Below are 19,794 nucleotides of genomic sequence, written 5' to 3' on the forward strand. Positions count from 1 at the left end.
AAAGACCGATTCGATCCCACAGACTAGGCCTCCTCCGAATTCCATCTGCCGGCCAATGTCGGCTGGCAATTCCCCAGGGGAGGGCCTTTTCTGTGGCTGCTCCGGCCCTCTGGAACGATCTCCCCGTTGAGATCCGGACCCTTACCACCCTTCTGGCTTTCCGCAAAGCTACTAAGACCTGGTTGTTCCGGCAGGCCTGGGGCTGTTGAATCTTCCAGCCCCATCTGAGGTATGAATGTTGCCGTATTTTTAAATTGTTTGTCTTTTTACTTTTAGCAATAGCAATAGCAAGTTAGACTTATATACCGCTTCATAGGGCTTTCAGCCCTCTCTAAGCGGTTTACAGAGTCAGCATATTGCCTCCAACAACAATCCGGGTCCTCATTTTACCCACCTCGGAAGGATGGAAGGCTGAGTCAACCTTGAGCCTGGTGGGATTTGAACAGCCGAACTGCTGAACTGCAGTCAGCTGAAGTAGCCTGCAGTGCTGCATTTAACCACTGCGCCACCTTGGCTCTTTTATTTTGTACCCCCCCTTCCCCCCAGATTGTTAGCTGCCCTGAGTCTCTTGGGAATAGGGCGGCATACAAATTAAATAAATCTTAAACCTTAAACCTTACTAATACCACTCTTTAGAGCCTCAGTAAGACCACACCTAGAATACTGCATCCAGTTTTGGTCACCATAAAAAGACGTTGAGACAATAGAAAGTGCAGAGAAGAGCAACCAAGATGATTTGGGGATTGGAAGCTAAAACATATGATGAACGGTTGCAGGAATTCGACATGGCTAGTCTAGGGAAGAAAAGGACCAGGGGAGACAGGATAGCAGTGTTGCAATATTTGAGGGGTTGCTACAGAGAGGATGGGGTCAACCTGTTTTCCAAGGCACCTGAAGGCCAGGTAAGGAATAATGGATGGAAACTGACCAAGGTGAGATTCAACCTAGAAATAAGGAGAAATTTTCTACAGTGAGAACAATCAACCCATGGAACAGAAGTTGCCTTTGGAAATTGTGGGAGCTTCATCACTGGAAGCTTTCAAGAAGAGACTGGGCTGCCATCTGTCAGGAATGGTGTAGGGCAGTGTTTCTCAACCTTGATGACATTAAGTTCTGTGGACTTCAACTCCCAGAATTCCCCAGCCAGGTGGCTTGGGGAATTCTGGAAATTGAAGTCCACAGGACCTAAAGTCACCAAGGTTGAGAAACACTGGTGTAAGGTCTCCTGCTTGGGCAGGGGAGGGTTGGACTAGACCTACAAGGTCCCTTCCAACTTTGTTAATCTGTTAAACCAGTGTAAGTCCAGACATCTTCAAGTTGACAAAGTTGAGAAACACTGTGTTAAACGGTTCTCACTGACAGACAATAAAATTTCTCCATAATAATAAATTTAACTCGATCAAGGGTCGGGGGGGGGGGCATCCACCTGGCTCAAAGTAACTTTTAAAGCATACCCCCCCCCTCAGTTCCACTATTCCCCCCTCCTCCTTTCCACGTCAGACCCTTGACCTTAAAAGGACAAAAAAGACACGCCCTTTCTTTTCCTTGCGAGAGGTTAGTTCAGGCTGCAGGGGAAAGTAGCGCAACTGCCGGCCTACAGCTCCCAAGAGCCCCTGTTTCCGATGACGTCATTGGCCAGCGACCGAGAAACGGGGAAGCGGGAAGTTTGCACCGCAGGGAGAAGCGAAGCAGAATGGAGGAAAAGATAACGAAGGTGAGCGAGGTTGGGACCATTCGGGGATGTGTGTGTGTGTATGTACATGTACATGTATACATACATATATGTGTATGTGTGTATGCATATATACATACATGTGTATGTATGTGTGTATATGTGTGTCTGTGTGTGTATATTTATATGTATATGTACACGTATATGTATACATACATACATGTGTGTCTATGTGTGTGTGTGTATGTGTGTGTGTGTGTATATCTATATCTATATATCTATATATCTATATCTATATATATCTATATCTATATATCTATATCTATATCTATATCTATCTATATATCTATATCTATCTATATCTATCTATATATCTATATATATATATGAAAGAATAAAAAAATACCCAGGATTGGAAAGATTTTCCTGAAAAGGCGCGTTCCCCTGTGTTTTGTGTTTCCTAGTTTGGGCTTTAAGCCAACTTAAAGCCTATTTGATTCTGCAACTCCAGTATAACAAATGACAATATTTAACAAATAATATTCTGCCAGGCTCAAAGCTTTTGTATACGATTTGTGAGCTTCTAGATAAAAGTTTGATATTTGTTAGAGGAGTGATCTCTGTGTTCTCCCTTATTATTAGGATGGGTGACTTTGAATTTGAATTTGAATTTATTTGAATTTGAATTTGAATTTGAATTTATTAAAATTTATAGGCCGCCCTTTTCCCTGAGGGGACTCAGGGCGGCTTACAATCACAAGGGAGGGAAGTGCAACATCAAAAACAAAACAAAATGTGAACAAAGAAAAAATAGTAAAACACAACTTTCGTTCAACAATCAAACACTCGGGCGGGTGAATTAGGAACCTATCCCCAGGCCTGCTGGGAGAGCCAGATCTTGAGGGCTGCGCGGAAGGTCTGGACGGTGGTGAGGGTACGGATCTCAGCGGGGAGATCGTTCCACAGGGTTGGAGCTGCAACAGAAAAGGCTCTCCTCCGTGTGGTCGCCAGTCGGCATTGACTGGCAGATGGAATTCGGAGGAGGCCCAGTCTGTGCGATCGAATTGGTCGAAGGGAGGTAATCGGCAGGAGGCGGTTTCTCAAGTACCCAGATCCACTACCATGGAGTGCTTTAAAGGTGGTCATCAGTACCCTGAAGCGCACCCGGAGACCAACAGGTAGCCAGTGCAGCTCGCGGAGGACAGGTGTAACGTGGGCGAACCGCGGTGCGCCCACTATCACTCGCGCGGCTGCATTCTGGACTAACTGTAGTCGCCGGATGCACTTCAAGGGCAACCCCATGTAGAGCCCATTGCAGTATTCCAGCCTAGAGATCACAAGGGCTCGAGTGACTGTTGTGAGAGCCTCCCGGTCTAGGTAGGGCCGCAACTGGCGGACCAGGCGAACCTGGGCAAATGCCCCCCTGGTCACAGCTGACAGCTGGTGGTCAAAAGTCAGCTGTGGGTCCAGGAGGACTCCTAAGTTGCGGACCCTATCTGAGGGGTGTAAAATTTGACCCCCCAGCCTAAGTGTTGGTACATTAGCCAAATTATTGGGAGGGAAGCACAACAGCCACTCAGTCTTGTCCGGGTTGAGTACCAGTTTGTTAGCGCTCATCCAGTTCCTAACGGCCTCTAGACCCTGGTTCATCACGTCCACCGCTTCATTGAGTTGGCACGGGGCGGACAGATACAGTTGCGTATCGTCCGCATATTGGTGGTATTTTATCCCGTGCCTCCGAATGATCTCGCCCAGCGGTTTCATGTAAATGTTAAATAGTAGGGGGGATAAGACCGAACCCTGTGGCACCCCACATGTTAGGGGCCTCAGGGACGATCTCTGCCCCCCGACCAACACCGACTGCGACCTGTCCGAGAGGTAGGAGGAGAACCACTGTAAAACAGTGCCTCCCACTCCCACCTCCCGCAGTCGTCGCAGAAGGATACCATGGTCGATGGTATCGAAAGCCGCTGAGAGGTCAAGGAGAACCAGGATGGATGCATAGCCTCCATCTCTGGCCCTCCAGAGATCATCGGTCAATGCGACCAAAGCGGTTTCTGTGCTGTAACCAGGTCTGAAGCCGGACTGGAAGGGGTCAAGATAACTAGCTTCCTCCAAGGCCCGTTGAAGCTGGAAGGCCACCACCTTCTCAACAACCTTCCCGATAAAGGGGAGGTTGGAGACAGGACGAAAGTTGTTTAAAATGACTTTGGGCCAATCACCAGGAGACAGGGAATTCTAATCCCGCCATAGGCAAGAAGGTTGACTGGGTGACTTTGGGCCAATCACCAGGAGACTGTGAGTTCTAGTCCCCTCTTAGCAGTGGTGAAATTCAATTTTTCTACTACCGCTTCTGTGGCCATGGGTTGGTGGGTGTGGCAGGGGAAGGATACTGCAAAATCCCTATTCCCTGCAAAAGCTCCATTCCCACCCCACTCTGGGGCCAGCCAGAGGTGGTATTTGCCGGTTCTCTGTACTACTCAAAATTTCACCCCTGCATTCGCTGGCTGGGGAATTCTGGGAGTTGAAGTCCGGACATCTTCAAGTTACCAAGGTTGAGAAACACTGCTAGAATGCTCGGAAATGGACAAGCTAACAGTGGAACTAAGAGATAGAGAGGAAACAGAGTTCTACAAGATATGGAACAGGTGGTACAACTGGCTTGAAAAGAGATGTAAAATCAATGCATAAGGAACACACAGTAATTACAATGAAAAGAGATGGCATATACTTAGAAAGCAATAGAGATGGAAATATTCTATATAGATGTATATATTGTAAAAATGAGAAAGTATGAAACAACGAAGAATATGTATAAGATAATAGAATGGAAAATGGAAAACCTGAAATCAGAAAAAAGAAATAACTGATAAAAGAAAGCTGTAAAAGTGCAATTGTGTACAACAAATAGATAAGATTTTAATTGGCCCAGAAAGTAAAGTCATAACGAAAATTTACAAATATTTATTAGAAGTAACATTAGAAGAAGAAAAAGTTAAAGGTTGCATGATAGCGTGGGCCAAAAACGTTGGTTACAACATAGATCTAGTGGATTGGGAAAGAATTTGGAACACAAATTATAAACTAACACGATCAGCAGCACTTAAAGAAAATATATACAAAATGTTTTATCGTTGGCATTTATCACCAACAAGATTGGCTAAAATGTACCCAAACATGAAGCCGACCTGCTGGAAATGTAAAAAAAGTACAAGGGACCTATTATCACATATGGTGGACCTGCCCGGAAACACAAAAATATTGGACAAAAATTTGGAAATGGGTGCAAGAAATTACAGGAGAACAGATAAAATACAAACCCGAAATCTTTCTACTGGGAATAATCAAAGGGAAATCTACAAAGAAAGTTAAGTACATATTAACACATCTGCTAACTACAGCTAGAATAGCATTTGCCCAATGCTGGAAACAAAATAATACCCCCTCGGACGAATTAGTGATAAAAAAAACCTTTGGATTGTGCAGAGATGGACATATTAACACTGAAATTAAAAGATAAAGAAGAGTCGGAATATTATGAAATTTGGAACAATTGGTTCAAATGGCTGCAAAACAAGAATAAAATTAATTAAGCCAAAAAACATATATAAATATATATAGAACTGTGTATAAAGATGTGTAAATATAGAAGCGAAATATTATATACATGTACAGGTATGATGACATAACAATGTTGATATAATGACTGTAAGGTGTTGTAGAAGGGAAAAAATAATAAAACAATCTGCTAAAAAAAGTGTAATTGTGATTTTAATGTTTGGAAAATGACAAATAAAAAAACACTTTTCAATAAAAAAATACATTAATAAAAATTCTAAAATGCCACGACACTGAAATATTACAGTCACGCCTACTCACCTTTTGAAATGTGTTTGTAACCCGGAAGTCAAATGGAGGAGAAAAAAAACCGTCATTCTTTTCGTTCTGTAACAGGTCACTTCATGGTTGAAGAATGTTTTTGGAGAGCAGCCGATTCCTCTTTTCGAAATGAACACACGGACAGTGGATATTTTGTATGAGCTGGCCGAATGCAATGAATCCAGAGATGGGGATGTCAACTTGTTAATTGAAGATATGAAGCAGAAAGCAGTGGAGTATGAGTCAGATGGTGAGATTAATTTATTCCCTGCCTTTATTGTTTTGATAAGTAACAATATTTTTAGAAAGGGTGGACATGCCTAATATTCCTTCCGCATCCTATTTTCCCCACTACAACTTTCCTGTGAGGTAACTATCTAGCCAACTTCCATGCCTAAGGTGGGACTAGAACTCACAGTCGCCTGGTTTCTAGACTAGTGCTTTAACTACAGGTTTAACACAGAGTTGGAAGGGATCTTGGAGGTCTTCTAGTTCAACCCCCTGCCCAAGCAGGAGACCCTACACCATTTCTGACAGATGGCAGTCGAGTCTCTTCTTGAAAGCCTCCAGTGATGAAGCTTCCACAACTTCCGAAGGCAACTTCTGTTCCATGGGTTGATTGTTCTCACTGTCAGAAAATTTCTCCTTATTTCTAGGTTGAATCTCACCTTGGTCAGTTTCCATCCATTATTCCTTATCTGGCCTTGGGTGCTTTGGAAAATAGCTTGACCTCCTCCTCTCTGTGGCAGCCCACCAAATATTGGAAGACTGCTATCATGTCTCCCCTGGTCCTTCTCTTCTCTAGACTAGCCATGCCCAGTTCCTGCAACCGTTCTTCGTATGTTTTAGCCTCCAGTCCCCTCATCATCTTGGTTGCTTTTCTCTGCACTCTTTCTAGAGTCTCCACATCTTTTTTATAGTGTGACCAAAACTGGATGCAGTGTTCTAGGTGTGGTCTTACTAAGTCTTTATAGAGTGGTACTACCTCACTTGATCTTAATATGTCCCTCTGTTAATGCAATTTAGGATTGCATTGGCTTTTTTGGATGCTGCCACAAACTCTTGGCTCATATTTAGCTGGTTGTCCACTAAGACTCCAAGATCCCTCTCACAGTTACCGCTATTAAACCTGGTTTCACCCAGCAGACAAAATCCCATCGGAAGGGGAGGTAATAAAGAAGATATTAGATTGTGCAGAAATGAACAGGTTGACATTGAGAATAAAGGACGAAGAGGAATCAGTGCACTGCAGGACATGGGGGCGATTTTATGAGTGGCTTGAAAAAAGGTATAAATAGAAAGAAAAAGGAACAAAACATGAAATAAGTATCTCAGACGACACATGATTAATATAGGGGGAGGGGAAATAAGAAAATATCAAAATGTAAATATACAGGCGTAAAAATATGAATTGACGTATGTTAAATAACAATTATAAGAATGTATATCTAAGAATGAATTTGAAAGGAAAAATTAAAAAACCTTTTACAAAAAAAAGTAAAAATAAGCCTGGTTTCACCCAGTTTACAAGTCTACTTTCGGTGTTTCTTGCCTAAGACTTTATTTTTCTCTACATTGAATTTCATTTTGTTAGATCAGTGTTTCTCAACTTTGGCAAATTTAAACTGTTTGGACTGCAACTCCCAGAATTCCCCAGCAGTCTAGCTGGTTTAGGGAATTCTGGGAGCTGATGTCCATGAAGGTTAAACTTAACAAGGTTGAGAAAGACTGTGTTAGATAGTCAGATAGTGCTCAACCGAAAAAAAGTCACTTATCACCATTGCAGCAACCCCATGGTCACATGATCGAAATTTAGATGCTTGGCAATTCATTTTTATGACAGCTGCAATGCCCCAGTTTCACGCGATCCCCTTTTGCAACCTGCTGACAAGACAAGCCAGTGGGGAAGCCCGATTCACTGAAAAAGCATGTAACTAACATAACAACTGAAAATATTCACTTAACAACTGTGGCAAGAAAGGTGCTAAAATGGGGCAAAAAAACCCCGTAACCACTGTCTTGCTCAGCCACAGAAATTTTGGGCTCTATTATGGCTGTAAGACGGGACTATCTACTACATCCAACTGGTTCTCTTAATTACCATATTTTTCCAAGTATAAGACGCACCTTCCCCCCAAAAGAGGGTGAAATCTGGGTGCGTCTTATACACTGAATACAGCATTTTTGGCCTCCCGAAACCCCGCCCCCTTCGCAAAAATGCCCATGCCTAGCCGCTTGTTTTTCGGCTTGTTTTTCGCTCATTTCTACCCTTCCCAGCCCCAGGAGCACTCTATAAGCCTCCTAAAGGCTATGCATGTCCCCTATTTGACAAAAAATGGACCCATTTTTGTGAACAACGCGCCATTTCTGGAGGGTCTGCAGAGTACAAAACCCTTTTTTAAAAAAATTTGCCTCTTCAAAATCTTGGTGCGTCTTATACTCCGAAAAATATGGTAGATTAGAGTAATTGTGTCAGCCTCAGGCCAAACATACTTATGCCCTAAAGGAGGGATGGCTAACCTTTTTGGTGTCACATGCTGAAAGGGCATGCATGTGACCACACCCATAATGCAATGTGCGTGACCCCTCCGCGCGCCCCACCCTCTGCTCTGTGCGTGCAAGCTGCCCGCACATGTGTGCGCAACCCCCATGCATGCACACACAACCTCCTGTGCTTCCCCCTCCCCACACCTATTTTTTGCTTCCAGGGGTGTGAAGGGCCCTCCTGCATCAACCTGGAAGTCAAAATGGGCCGTGGGGGCGCTGCGCAAGCCCCCAAAATGGAATGCAAGCACCTTTCCAGTGCATGCCCCCCTCCCTCATTCATGTGTGCAAACATACCCTGCATGTGCCCTGCCACCCGCGCATGCACAGTAGAGACCCAAAGACCAGCTGGCTGGTGGGAGGCATACATGCATGTACGATGGAGCTCGGCTGGGGCGACGGCTGGTGTGCCCGCCGAGAGATATATCTGCCATAGTTTTGCCATCATGGCCCTAAGGTTTCCTTAAAACACAAGCTGTCTTACCTTTGTTTCCCCAGGCCTCTTCCTGCAGGAACTGTTAATGGAAGGTCTGAATCTTTCCCTTAGCAGCCTCTCTAAAGCCAGTACGAGCTACCTAAATCACCTAGTGGACATCGCCTTGGCTCTGGAAACAAAGGACACGTCTCTTGCCAGGTGCTGGAACTCTCTCCCGAAAATGTTTCTGTATGCTGCCGTGCCAACTTTGAGGAAGGAATGACAGGCCTTTCATGATCATTAGTAGTTTTTTTAGAGAGAAAAGTTGGGGAAAATTTAAACAGTCCCTTCCTTCCTTCCTTCCTTCCTTCCTTCCTTCCTTCCTTCCTTCCTTCCTTCCTTCCTTCCTTCCTTCCTTCCTTCCTCTCTCCATCCCTCCCTCTATTTATCTGTCTACCCACCCATCCATCCATCTACAATCCATCCATCTATGGTATCTATCCATCATCTATCTACCCACCTACCTATCTATCATGTGTCATATCTATCTAATCATCTATCATCCCTCTCTCTCTCATCTCTCTCTCTCTATGTAGCATCTATATATCATCCATATCTGTCTGTCTGTCTGTCTGTCTATCTATCATCTATCTATCTATCTATCTATCTATCTATCTATCTATCTATCTATCTATCTATCTATCTATCTATCATCCATCTCTATCATATCCATCTATCATATATCATCATCTATCTATCTATCTTATCTGTCTCATCTCTGTCTTTGTCTATTTACCTACCAACCTACCTATCTACCTACCTACCTATCTATCTATCTTATCTGTCATATCATCTATCATCCCTCTATCTCTCATCTCTCTCTATGTAGCATCTATCTATCATCCATCTCTATCTATCTATCTATCTATCTATCTATCTATCTATCTATCTATCTATCTATCTATCTATCTATCTATCATCTATCTATCTATCTATCTCTGTCTGTCTGTCTATCTATCTATCTATCTATCTATCTATCTATCTATCTATCTATCTATCTATCTATCTATCTATCTATCTATCTATCTATCTATCTATATCTGTCATCTATCTATCATCCCCCTCTCTCATCTCTATGTAGCATCTATCATCCATCTCTCTCTATCATATCTATCATGTATCTGTCATCCATCTATCCATCTATCCATCTATCCATCTATCCATCTATCCATCTATCCATCTATCCATCTATCCATCTATCCATCTATCTATCTATCTATCTATCTATCTATCTATCTATCTACCTATCTCATCTATATCTATCCATTTCTAGCTGCCTGCCTATCTGTCTATTTCTAACATTTATTTATCTCTATCCATCTTTCTCTCTCTCATCTATTCATATCTGCTTGTCTGCCTTCATCTCTGTCTCTATCATCTATTTATCTCTAGCCATATCTGCCTGCATGCCTTTGCCCCCCTATAGAACAGAATATTTTCTACCCTGGTTTGTAGAACAGTCGGAAATCTACAGTTCTAGCTTTAAAACATGATTGAAATTTAGATTAGCTCTGTACAGCATTTGTTTATTATTTCAACTTCGAGGCTGAAATAACTTTGGTAGAATCTAGTACAGATTTATTGTTTATTCATCTGTTTCCATTTAGAGATTCTCTTTCTCAAAATGGTAGCTTACACTTTAAGAAATAAAGAAAATAGAGGAAAAGGTGGATCACATTTTATTTTTTTGTGGGGTACATATTAGTCTTCTAAATGCTAAGCCCATGAATGAGGTGAGAATATCGAAGTTTGTAATAAAAATTCAATTTTTTAAGAAATCTACCTGTTTATTTACTTATTAGAACTCCCTCAGAATTTCATAGTGACCAATTGCTAAATTCTATGACAGCTCTCGATGTAAACAAAATACCACCAAATCCTGGGCTTTTTATCTTTAGTTTTATTCCTGCCATCAACGACTTGACTTCTGACCTGTCCGGAGCGCAATCCAAAAGCAAAGAACTGGAACTGGAACTCAGCACCCTGAGAAGAAAGCTCACATCAGCGCTTGTGCTGGAGAAACGCCTTCAGGAGTAAGCACTCGTGGCCCTTCGTTTTTCCTCCCTTCCCTCCCTCTTTCTTTGCTCCCAATGTTTTTTGTTTTTTTTGCAGAGTTTCAGCTAGTCAGTTGGCTCGACTTACGCTTTTTAAATATAAACACACACATTGTATAAATATAAATAAACACACACAGACACACACACACTGATCTGAATCTGTCATAATGAAATAGCATGCTGTCTCTTTTTGATTTCCAAATGTATGCCAAGTGTGCATTCTGGGTTTTGATTCAGATGGCATTACAGAACCAAAGGTGAAGGTAAAGGTTCTTTTCGCACATACCGTATTTTGTGGAGTATAAGACGCACCGGAGTATAAGATGCACCAAGGTTTTGAAGAGGCAAATGTAAAAAAAAAAAAAAAAAAGGTTTTGCAGTCTGCAAACCTCCCAAAAACGGTCCGTTTTTCGTGAAAGCGGACCCGTTTTTTTTTCCAATAAAGGGCATGAATAGCCCTTAGGAGGCTTGTAGTGTATTCCTGAGGGCTTGGGGGGGGGGCAAAATTGAGTAAAAAACAGCCCATTTTTTGCTCATTTCTGCCCTCCCCAGCCCCCAGGAGCACTCTGGAAGCCTCCTAAAGGCTTTGCACGGCCATTTTGGTGAAGGGGGCGGGGTTTCAGGAGGCAAAAAAATGCTGTATTCAGTGTATAAGACGCACACAGATTTTCAGCCTCTTTTTTGAGGGAAAAAGGTGCATCTTATACTCCGAAAAATATGGTATGTGCTAGTCCAGGGGTCAGAAACCTTAACAATAACACTCAGAGAGCCACAAAGGTCGTAACAGAAAGCCCCCCCCCTTTCAATTCTGGAGCCGACCGAAAATCTGGTTCCCTCACCATAGAGTCTCCTCCTAGGACGGCATTCTTTTACCTCTACCTGTCCTAACCAAAAGCCCTAATCCTAACCCTATTAATTGTGAAGTCAATCGGCAACAGGGAGCTGCAACAGTGGGATGAAAGAGCCACATGTGGCTCCAGAGCCACAGGTGGCTAACCCCTCTGCTAGTCATTCCTGACTCTAGGGGGCAGCGCTCATCTCCGTTTCAAAGCCGAAGAGCCAGTGTTGTTGGAAGACGTCTCAGTGGCCATGTGGATGGCATGACTAAACGCCAAAGGCGCACAGAACACTGTTACCTTCCTATTGGTTCCAATTTCTCTACTTGCATGTTCACATGCTTTCGAACTGCTGGGTTGGCATAAGCAGAACCAAACAGAGGAGATAATACGGTAGTAGTTCAGGAAACAGACAGAGGATACTGGTTTTGAAAGCACCCAGGACTGGTTGCCAGCGCTAGCAATCTTGGTGATGTTTACCCAGTTGGGTAATGAAATGTCTACAAGAAAACAACCAAGCTTAGAGAGCACCAAAGATCCCACAATCCCCCTCTTCCTCCTCCTCCTCCTCTCTGCAAACCTCTTTCCCTTCTAGCACTGATGATGTTACCTAGTTGGGTTAAGAAAAGTCTGCAAGAAAACAACCAAGCTCAGAGAGCACCAAGGACCCCACAGTCCTCCCCACCCCCCTGTGAATCTCACTCCCTTCCAGCACTGATGATATCACCTAGTTGGGTAGGGGAATGTCTGCAAGAAAACAAGCTCAGAGGGCACCAAGGACCCCACAGTTGTCATCTTCCTCCTCATCCCCCCTCCTTCCCCCATGCGAACCCAACTCCCTTCTAGCACTGATGATGTTCCCTAGTTGGGGAATGAAACATCTGTAAGAAAACTACCAAGCTCAGAGAGCACCAAGGACCCCACAGTTCTCCTCCTCCTTCTCCCTGCACACCTCACTCCCTTCTAGCACTGATGATATCACCTAGTTGGGTAATGAAATGTCTGCAAGAAAACAAGCTCAGAGGGCATCAAGGATCCCACTGTTGTCGTCCTCCTCCTCACCCCACTCATTTTTACGGTAGCACTGATGTTGTTACCGTATATACTCGAGTATAGGCCGGCCCGAATATAAGCCGAGGCACCTAATTTTACCACAAAAAACTGGAAAAGTTATTGACTCGAGTATAAGCCTAGGGTGGGAAATGCAGCAGCTACCGGTAAATTTCAAAAATAAAAATAGATACCAATAATGTTTTTGAATATTTCAAAGAAAAACAGTAAACTAGCTCTGGGACATCGTTATGTGGCTGCTTGCCATAACAAGGAGGAGGTGGGACATCGTTGCAGAGCGGCAGGAGGGGGAGGAAGGGGAATCGTAAGACAGCCCTGCATTACATTAGAACGTGAGGAGGGGGGATGGTACGGTGCGCGCTGCGCGGCAAACTGACACAGGGAGGGGAAACTCACAGGAGCGCCGGGCCATTCAAGAGCGTCACCCAGCGGCATGCCCCCCCCTTTTTCTCCTCCATTTCGGGCAAATTTTTCATTGACTCGAGTTTAAGCCGAGGCGGCTTTTTTCAGCCCAAAAAGTGGGCTGAAAAACTCGGCTTATACTTGAGTATATACGGTACTTAGTTGGGTAACGAAACACCTGCAAGAAAACTACCAAGCTCAGAGAGGGCTCTACACTTCAGCCCTGAGCTACAAATACTCTCTCTTCTGTTGCTACTTTGCAGGGATGTGCTGAAATCCGAAAAATTTCTGGCAGAGGAAAAAAAAACAGCTGATCGCCGAATGCAGACGATGGAGTTCCTAATGAAGAAATCAGAAGATATCAAATGTGAAATTAGATCCGCTAAGGTAAGTCGGACGAGACTGCTCAGATTTCTCTAGGAACGAAATTGATTTGGGGGGGTGGGGGGGACTCAAAGAAAGAATTTATTTTTATTTTATTTAAAAAGTATGGTTTAAGTTACTGCAGGTCCCCAGTCCCCGCCAGCTGAAATCTGGAGAAATGGAGAACAAATGATACTTTAGCTTGCTTGGATTTTGAAAGAAAAAAGTAGAAGCTTATAGTAAAAATACTTTTTACGCCGTATTGCTTTAGACTTCACCCCCCCTGAAGCCTCCGGAGGCGAAAAACGCCCCTAGGGGCAACCCGGAAGTTTGGGTATGGACTTCCTGTTTGCCTGTAGTGTTATTTTTCTCCCCCCCGGAGGGTGAAAAACGGCCCAACACGCAAACCGGAAGTACGTTCCTGAACTTCCGGTTTGTGCGTTGGGTTGTTTTTTTGCCCTCCGGAGGCTTCAGGGAGGCTTCCGGAGGGCAAAAAAACCAGCTGAAAATGAAGGCTGAAGTCAGCTGGAGCTGACAGGGCAACGCCTCGCGTGCCCTAACAAATGTCTTCCGCGTACCATTTGTGGCATGCGTGGCATAGGTTCAAATCATCACGGCTTTAGATGATTCTGACCGTGACCCGACAAATGCGCGCACGACAAAAGCGCGGCGTGAAAACCGCAATGTCATCAACGCGACGACAACAGCGCGACGACAGAAGCGCGATTTAAGTTAAGGAAAGGGTTAGGTTTAGCGCACGCTTCTGTCGGCGTGCTGTTGACGCGCTTCAGCGCTCATTCGTTGGCGCGGTTTAGAACTCGCGGTTTTGTCACCACGGTTTCGTCGGGCGCGCTTTTGTTGGTGAACCGAGTCTGACGATTCAGGTGATTCTGACTCATTCATGATCATAGAGACATGGATGAGAGCGACTCTCTAAGTCCTTTTAGTGAGCTTTATGTTGGCAGCAGGGATTTGACTGATATTTTTTCGCTAGCATTTGCTGAATGAACTCGATTGGGAAGAGGCCTTACCTTATTATAATTTTTCAGCGATGTAAATAAACATTGACTTCTATTGCTAAATGTCTGTAGAGATTCTCAGTCATCCTGGCCGTGGTTGTCCCAAAGGTGGTTTTTTTTTCAAGAGACAACTGGACTTTCTGTTTTTTCTTTGAAGACGTTTCGCTTCTCATCCAAGAAGCTTCTTCAGCTCTAAACATCAAGTAACAGACCGGGCCTCTTACTGATCTGTCTCTTCTCTCCCTGCAGGACCAGCTGTCTGCGAGTGGGCTGGATGCTTCCCTCACCCATGAGTCACTGGTGACCCTTTCAGAGGTGGGTGGGATGCCACGGATAAGACAGTACCAGACACCAGCCTTTCTGGTATTTAACCTGGGCAGCTGGAAGAAATGATAATTCAGCAACCGTTGAGCTGGGATCTGCTGGGATTAAGCTCTTAAACGCCTCTCTAAAAATGTTCAGGATTCAAGCATCTGATGTCCAAAGGCCTGCAGTGAAAAAAGAGGGAGAGAGAAGGAGGAAGAGAGAGAAAAATGGAGGGAGAGAAAAGGAGGGAGGGAGAAAGGGGGAGGGAAAGAGGGAGAGACAGAGACAGAAGAGAAAGAAAAAAGAGTGAAGGAGGGAGGGGGAGGAAAAGGGAGAGAAAGAAACAGAGAAACAGAAGAGAAAGAAAAGAGTGAAGGAGGGAGGGGGAGAGAGAAAAGGAGAAAGGGAGAGAGAAAAGGAGGGAGAGAGAAACAGGAGAGAAAAAAGAGAAGGAGAAAGGGAGAGAGAAAAGAGCGGGAGGGAGGGAGAAACACAGAAACAGACAAAAGAAAGAAAAAAAAGAGTGAAGGAGGGAGAAATAGAAAAGGCACGGAGGGAGGGAGTGGGAGGGAAACATACAGAGAAACAGACAGAAGAGAAAGAAAAAAAGAGGGAAGCAGGGAGGGAGAGGGAAAAGAGGGAGGGAGAGAAAAGGAGAGGGATGGGGTGGGTGAGAGGGAGAGAGACACAGAAACAGAAGAGAAAGAAAAAAGTGAAGGAGGGAAGGGGAGAAAAGAGAGAAGGAGGGGGAGAGAAACACACAGAAACAGACAGAGGAGAGAAAGAGAGAAAAAGAGAGAGAGTGAAGGAGGGGGAGAGAGAAAGAGAGAGAAAATAATTTGATGGAAAAATTAAAAACAAAAGAAAGCCAAACAGAATGCAAAGGTTTTCTAATTTGTGACAGCTGTCGTGTTGATGCCCTTTTGCCACAAGGAGAGTCAGTGGGGAAAGCAGGTTCGTTTCACAACAGCGTGACTAGCTTAAGAACGGCAGACGTTCAGTGAAGCAAGATGGCAAGAAAAGTCGTAAAACAGGGCAAAAAGCCCACTTCACCAATCGGTTCCCTAAGCAATAATAGCTTTGGGCTCAATTGCTGTCCTACATTGAAGACTTTACCTCTCATATAAATGAAATGAAACAGAGCAGGAAAAACTCAAATAAAATAAAATAATTATTTCCACAGAAACTGGCAGATATGAAGAACCAGTCAGTTCCTTTAAAGAAGAAAATAGAATCTTATCTGGATCTCACACCGGTAATTCCCTCCCTCCCCCCTTTTTTCTCTTCCTTCCTTTTTCCCTTCCTTCCTTCCTTCCTTCCTTCCTTCCTCTCTTTTTCATTCATTTTTCCCTTCCTTCCTTTTTCTCTGCCTTCATTTTCCCCTCCCTTCCTTCCTTTTCTCTTTTTCCTTCCTTTTTCTCTTCTTCATTCATTTTTCCCTCCCTTCCTCCTCTTCCTTCTTTCCCCGCTCATTCTTTTTTCTTCCTTCTTTCCTCCTTCCTTCCTCTCCCTCCCTCCCTTTTTCTCTTCTTCCTTCCTTTTCCCCTTCCTTTTTCTCTTCTTCATTCATTTTTCCCTCCCTCCTCTTCCTTATTTCTTTCCCTCCCTCCCTCCCTCCCTCCCTCCCTCCCTCCCTCCCTCCCTCCCTCCTCTTCCTTCTTTCTCCACTCTCATTCTTTTTTCTTCCTTCTTTCCTCCTTCCTTCCTCTCTCCTTCCCTCCCTTTTTCTCTTCTTCCTTCCTTTTCCCCTTCCTTCCTTTTTTCTTCTTCATTCATTTTTCCCTCCCACCTCTTCCTTATATCTTTCCCTCCCTCCTCTTCCTTCCTTCTTTCCCCACCCTCATTCTTTTTTCTTCCTTCTCCCTTCTCTCCTTCCTCTTCCTCCCTCCCTTCCTTTTTCTCTTCTTCCTTCCTTTTCCCCTTCCTTCCTTTTTCTCTTCTTCATTCATTTTCCCTCCCTCCTTCGTATTTCTTTAATAAAAGGGCTTTGTTTGGGACCAGGACTCTGCCTTGGGCTTTTTGGGGGAAGCCTAGGTCAGAACTCCTAAGTGCTATTGCTATGTCTTCCTCTTCTTTTCAGAGTCCTTCTCTTGCTCGAGTGAAAATTGAAGAAGCCAAGAGAGAGCTGGTAGGTCTTTTCCTTTGGCATTAATCTGAAATCGGGGCTAACATGGGTGCTAATTTCCATCTAGCAGAAGGGATACACTGAAGGTCATTGAAGGAATCAGGCATGTTTAGTCCAAGGCAGTACAGACAGTCCTCGACTTACAATGTTTCATTTAGTGACCGTTCAAAGTGACAACGGCACTGAAAAACGTGGCTCGGCTTGAAGTATTTTTCCACACATAACAACGGTTGCAGCCTCCCCGTGGTCACGCGATCAAAATTCGGACACTTGGCCACTGATTCATATTTATGACAGCTGCAGTGTCCCGGGGTCAGGTGATCCCCTTTTGCGACCTTCCGACAAGCAACGTCAAATGGGGAAACCAGATTCACTTAACAACGGTGTCAGTAACTGAACAAACTGCAGTGATTCGCTTGACAATGGTGGCAAGAAAGGTCGTAAAATGGAGCAAAACTCATTTAACGGTGATCTGGCTTAGTGACATGTCAGGGTAATGATGATTTAACAGCTGTAAGGCTGTAAACTGAGATGATGACATGAGGCTGAGTCAGCGATGTTACTGCCACTTTAAGAAGCTGCATATATAAAGGAGGCCAGGAGAGGGTGAATCTTTCTCTCCTCGTGTGTGTCTCTCCATTGTAGTTCTCCGTGGAGAATTGAAGATTGATTGATTGCCTAGTATTTGCCTGATACGTCTATGTATGGTTATATAAGTCTTGTAGATAAACCACTGTTTATATACAGACAAAAGCTCTGTGTACTATATTTCGCTCCTGGATTGCCTCAAAATAGTAGTCACGCTGTGTGCACTCTGACATGACAGAAATCTGGGGTTCCATTGTGGTCGTAAGTCGAGGTCTACCTGTATTCTTCATTTTGAAGAAAGAACTGTTTTCTGTCAAGGTTCCAAGTAACACCCCTAACAAAAGAAGACTCCGAGACTTGACGTTCCTCAAAGTTCCATTTTATTAGAGACGAGTTGATAACACGGCGTTGCCCAGATATTTATTTATCCTAATCCATACATTTGTCCTCAAAAATAATCCCGAACCAAATGTAATTTCTAATGTTGGATTTCCCCCCTTAACAGAGGCAGTCCCCTTGTGGAGTACAGGGAAGCCGTTACCACGGCATCTCCACCGCTCTGTACAGTAGAAGCCATTTTACGGCAGTACGGTAGAAGCCATTTTAAGGCCCAGCAGGCTGTATCTTAACAGAACACGTGCACCAAGAGGTGTTAGAGGTGTCTTATCCCCACAGTATTTGTTTCCAGAGAGCAAGTCATCTGTGCGCGAAGCATTCCAGAGTTATGCTGGAACACACACACACACACACACACACAGAGTCATTCATTAGATAGATAGATAGATAGATAGATAGATAGATGATTGATAGATAGATAGATAGATAGATAGATAGATAGATAGATAGATAGATGATAGATAGATAGATATAGATATCTATATCATTTTTCTGATAAACAAATGAAGGGAGACTAGTATAGATCTATTTCAAGCTCAGCTACCCATATCCTTACTGGGATTCGAACCTGGACTGTTTTTACATATTAGGCAGTTATATTAACCTCTAAGCCACAGGCTCTGCTCCCTTTTCAGCTGAGCCAAGGAAATGATTAAGTGTTATGTCAAAGCACCTGGTATGCCCAAATATGGGAGGGAGCATACTGCTTCCCTTATATAGAGAGAGGGGGGGAAGGGAGAGAGAGGGAGGGAGGGAGATGTCATGGCACATGAGGGAAAACCCGAATCTGAAAGTTTCCAGGTTTTCCCCACCCAAACGAAGGTCCAAGCCCCTGCCCAGCCCTCACATGTCCGTCACATGGTCCAATCAGGCACCGTCCCAACTGGAGATGCTTCCCAGTCACACCACTCCAGGTGCAGGGCGAGACGTCCTTGACTCTCTGAGAAAGGAATGTTATTTTGACTATCACACTTCCCCACAACCCAATTTCCCACAGCATCCAATGTGGCAGGTCTGAAGACCCAATGCGAAAGATGCCTTCCAGGCCTGACCTTTTTCCTTTAATACAAATCTTACGGGATGCTCTTTTCCCCTTCCTTTGCAGGAAGCCCTGGAGGCCGAATTTTCAACAAAGCTGGATATGACTGCACTTTCGGCAACTTTGCCTACCAAAAGACCATTCGTATAATCATTCTGGTGCGTGCAAAAAGGGAAGATTATTGTGGCTGTTGTGCCTGCTGGTTTCTTCCCTTGACAGAACGTGCCATATTGTATATAAATTTATTTTTCTTCCTGGGACTACGTTCATAGCATTCAGTCTTGCTGAATAAAATGTTTAACATGGGGATTTATATAAGCAATTGGGTTAGGCCGTCACCCTATTGTGTGCTGTAAAATGTTATTGCATCTAACTCATTCACAGAAGAATAACTGTAAGTATCTAAGTAACTGTAAGTAACAATAAAGTATTATTTATTTATAAAATTTATCAGATGCCCATCTTACTCCTCAGTAACTCTGAATGGCTTAGATTCGTGATGGCGAACCTATGTCACGTCTGCCACTGGTCTTTGCGGGCACATGAACGTTGCCTCAGCTTAGATCCACTGCGCATGTGCGCGCCTCCCACCAGCCAGCTGATTTTCAGGTTTCTGCTGCGCCTGGGCAGGAGGCGTGCGGGAGATGCATGCACATGCGCAGGGCTGGGGTAGTGGTGCGCACATGCGTGGGGGGTGGGGTGTTTGTTCCTTTTTGGTTCCAGGAGGCTTCAGGGAGGCCTGCTAGGCCCAAAATGGGCTGTGGGGGGGGTGTCACACGGTTCCACCACAAATCCGCAAAGCCCTTATCCGCGGAGACATAAGCGCAAAGACTAATTCGCGCCGTTCGAAGCGCTAAGGAAAAAATGATGACATAAGTATTATAAAAGGGCCATATGACCAAAGCTGCCACCACCTAGATCAGTGTTTCTCAACCTTGGCCCACCTGAAGAGGCGTGGACTTTAACTCGCTGGCTGGGGGATTCTGGGAGTTGAAGTCCACGCATCTTCAGGTGGGCCAAGG

General features: G+C 44.2%; 1 protein-coding gene across 1 annotated transcript; it reads left to right on the plus strand.

The window, feature by feature from the left end:
* Positions 1-1,506: 1,506 nt before the first annotated feature.
* On the plus strand, positions 1,507-19,170 carry HAUS1 (HAUS augmin like complex subunit 1). Its single transcript, XM_087715283.1, has 9 exons — positions 1,507-1,714; positions 5,627-5,801; positions 8,594-8,729; positions 10,469-10,603; positions 13,200-13,323; positions 14,568-14,633; positions 15,808-15,879; positions 16,705-16,752; positions 18,839-19,170. Exons 1-9 carry the CDS (start codon positions 1,694-1,696, stop codon positions 18,920-18,922), a joined length of 861 nt encoding a protein of 286 aa, XP_087571409.1. The 5' UTR covers positions 1,507-1,693; the 3' UTR covers positions 18,923-19,170.
* Positions 19,171-19,794: the final 624 nt, after the last annotated feature.

Source organism: Thamnophis sirtalis, unplaced genomic scaffold (genome assembly GCF_051295495.1).
Source record: "Thamnophis sirtalis isolate CommonGarterSnake01/CBP01778 unplaced genomic scaffold, rThaSir2_p1.2 scaffold_5, whole genome shotgun sequence".
In the NCBI taxonomy this organism is placed as follows: domain Eukaryota; kingdom Metazoa; phylum Chordata; class Lepidosauria; order Squamata; family Natricidae; genus Thamnophis; species Thamnophis sirtalis.

Bases quoted from the DNA above. Each gene is read 5' to 3' on its own strand.
- HAUS1 (XM_087715283.1), top strand. From the start codon at position 1,694: ATGGAGGAAAAGATAACGAAG. The intron at 8,730-10,468 runs GTGCTGGAACTC...TTTTATCTTTAG, and splicing joins AAGGACACGTCTCTTGCCAG to TTTTATTCCTGCCATCAACG. The intron at 10,604-13,199 runs GTAAGCACTCGT...GCTACTTTGCAG, and splicing joins CTGGAGAAACGCCTTCAGGA to GGATGTGCTGAAATCCGAAA.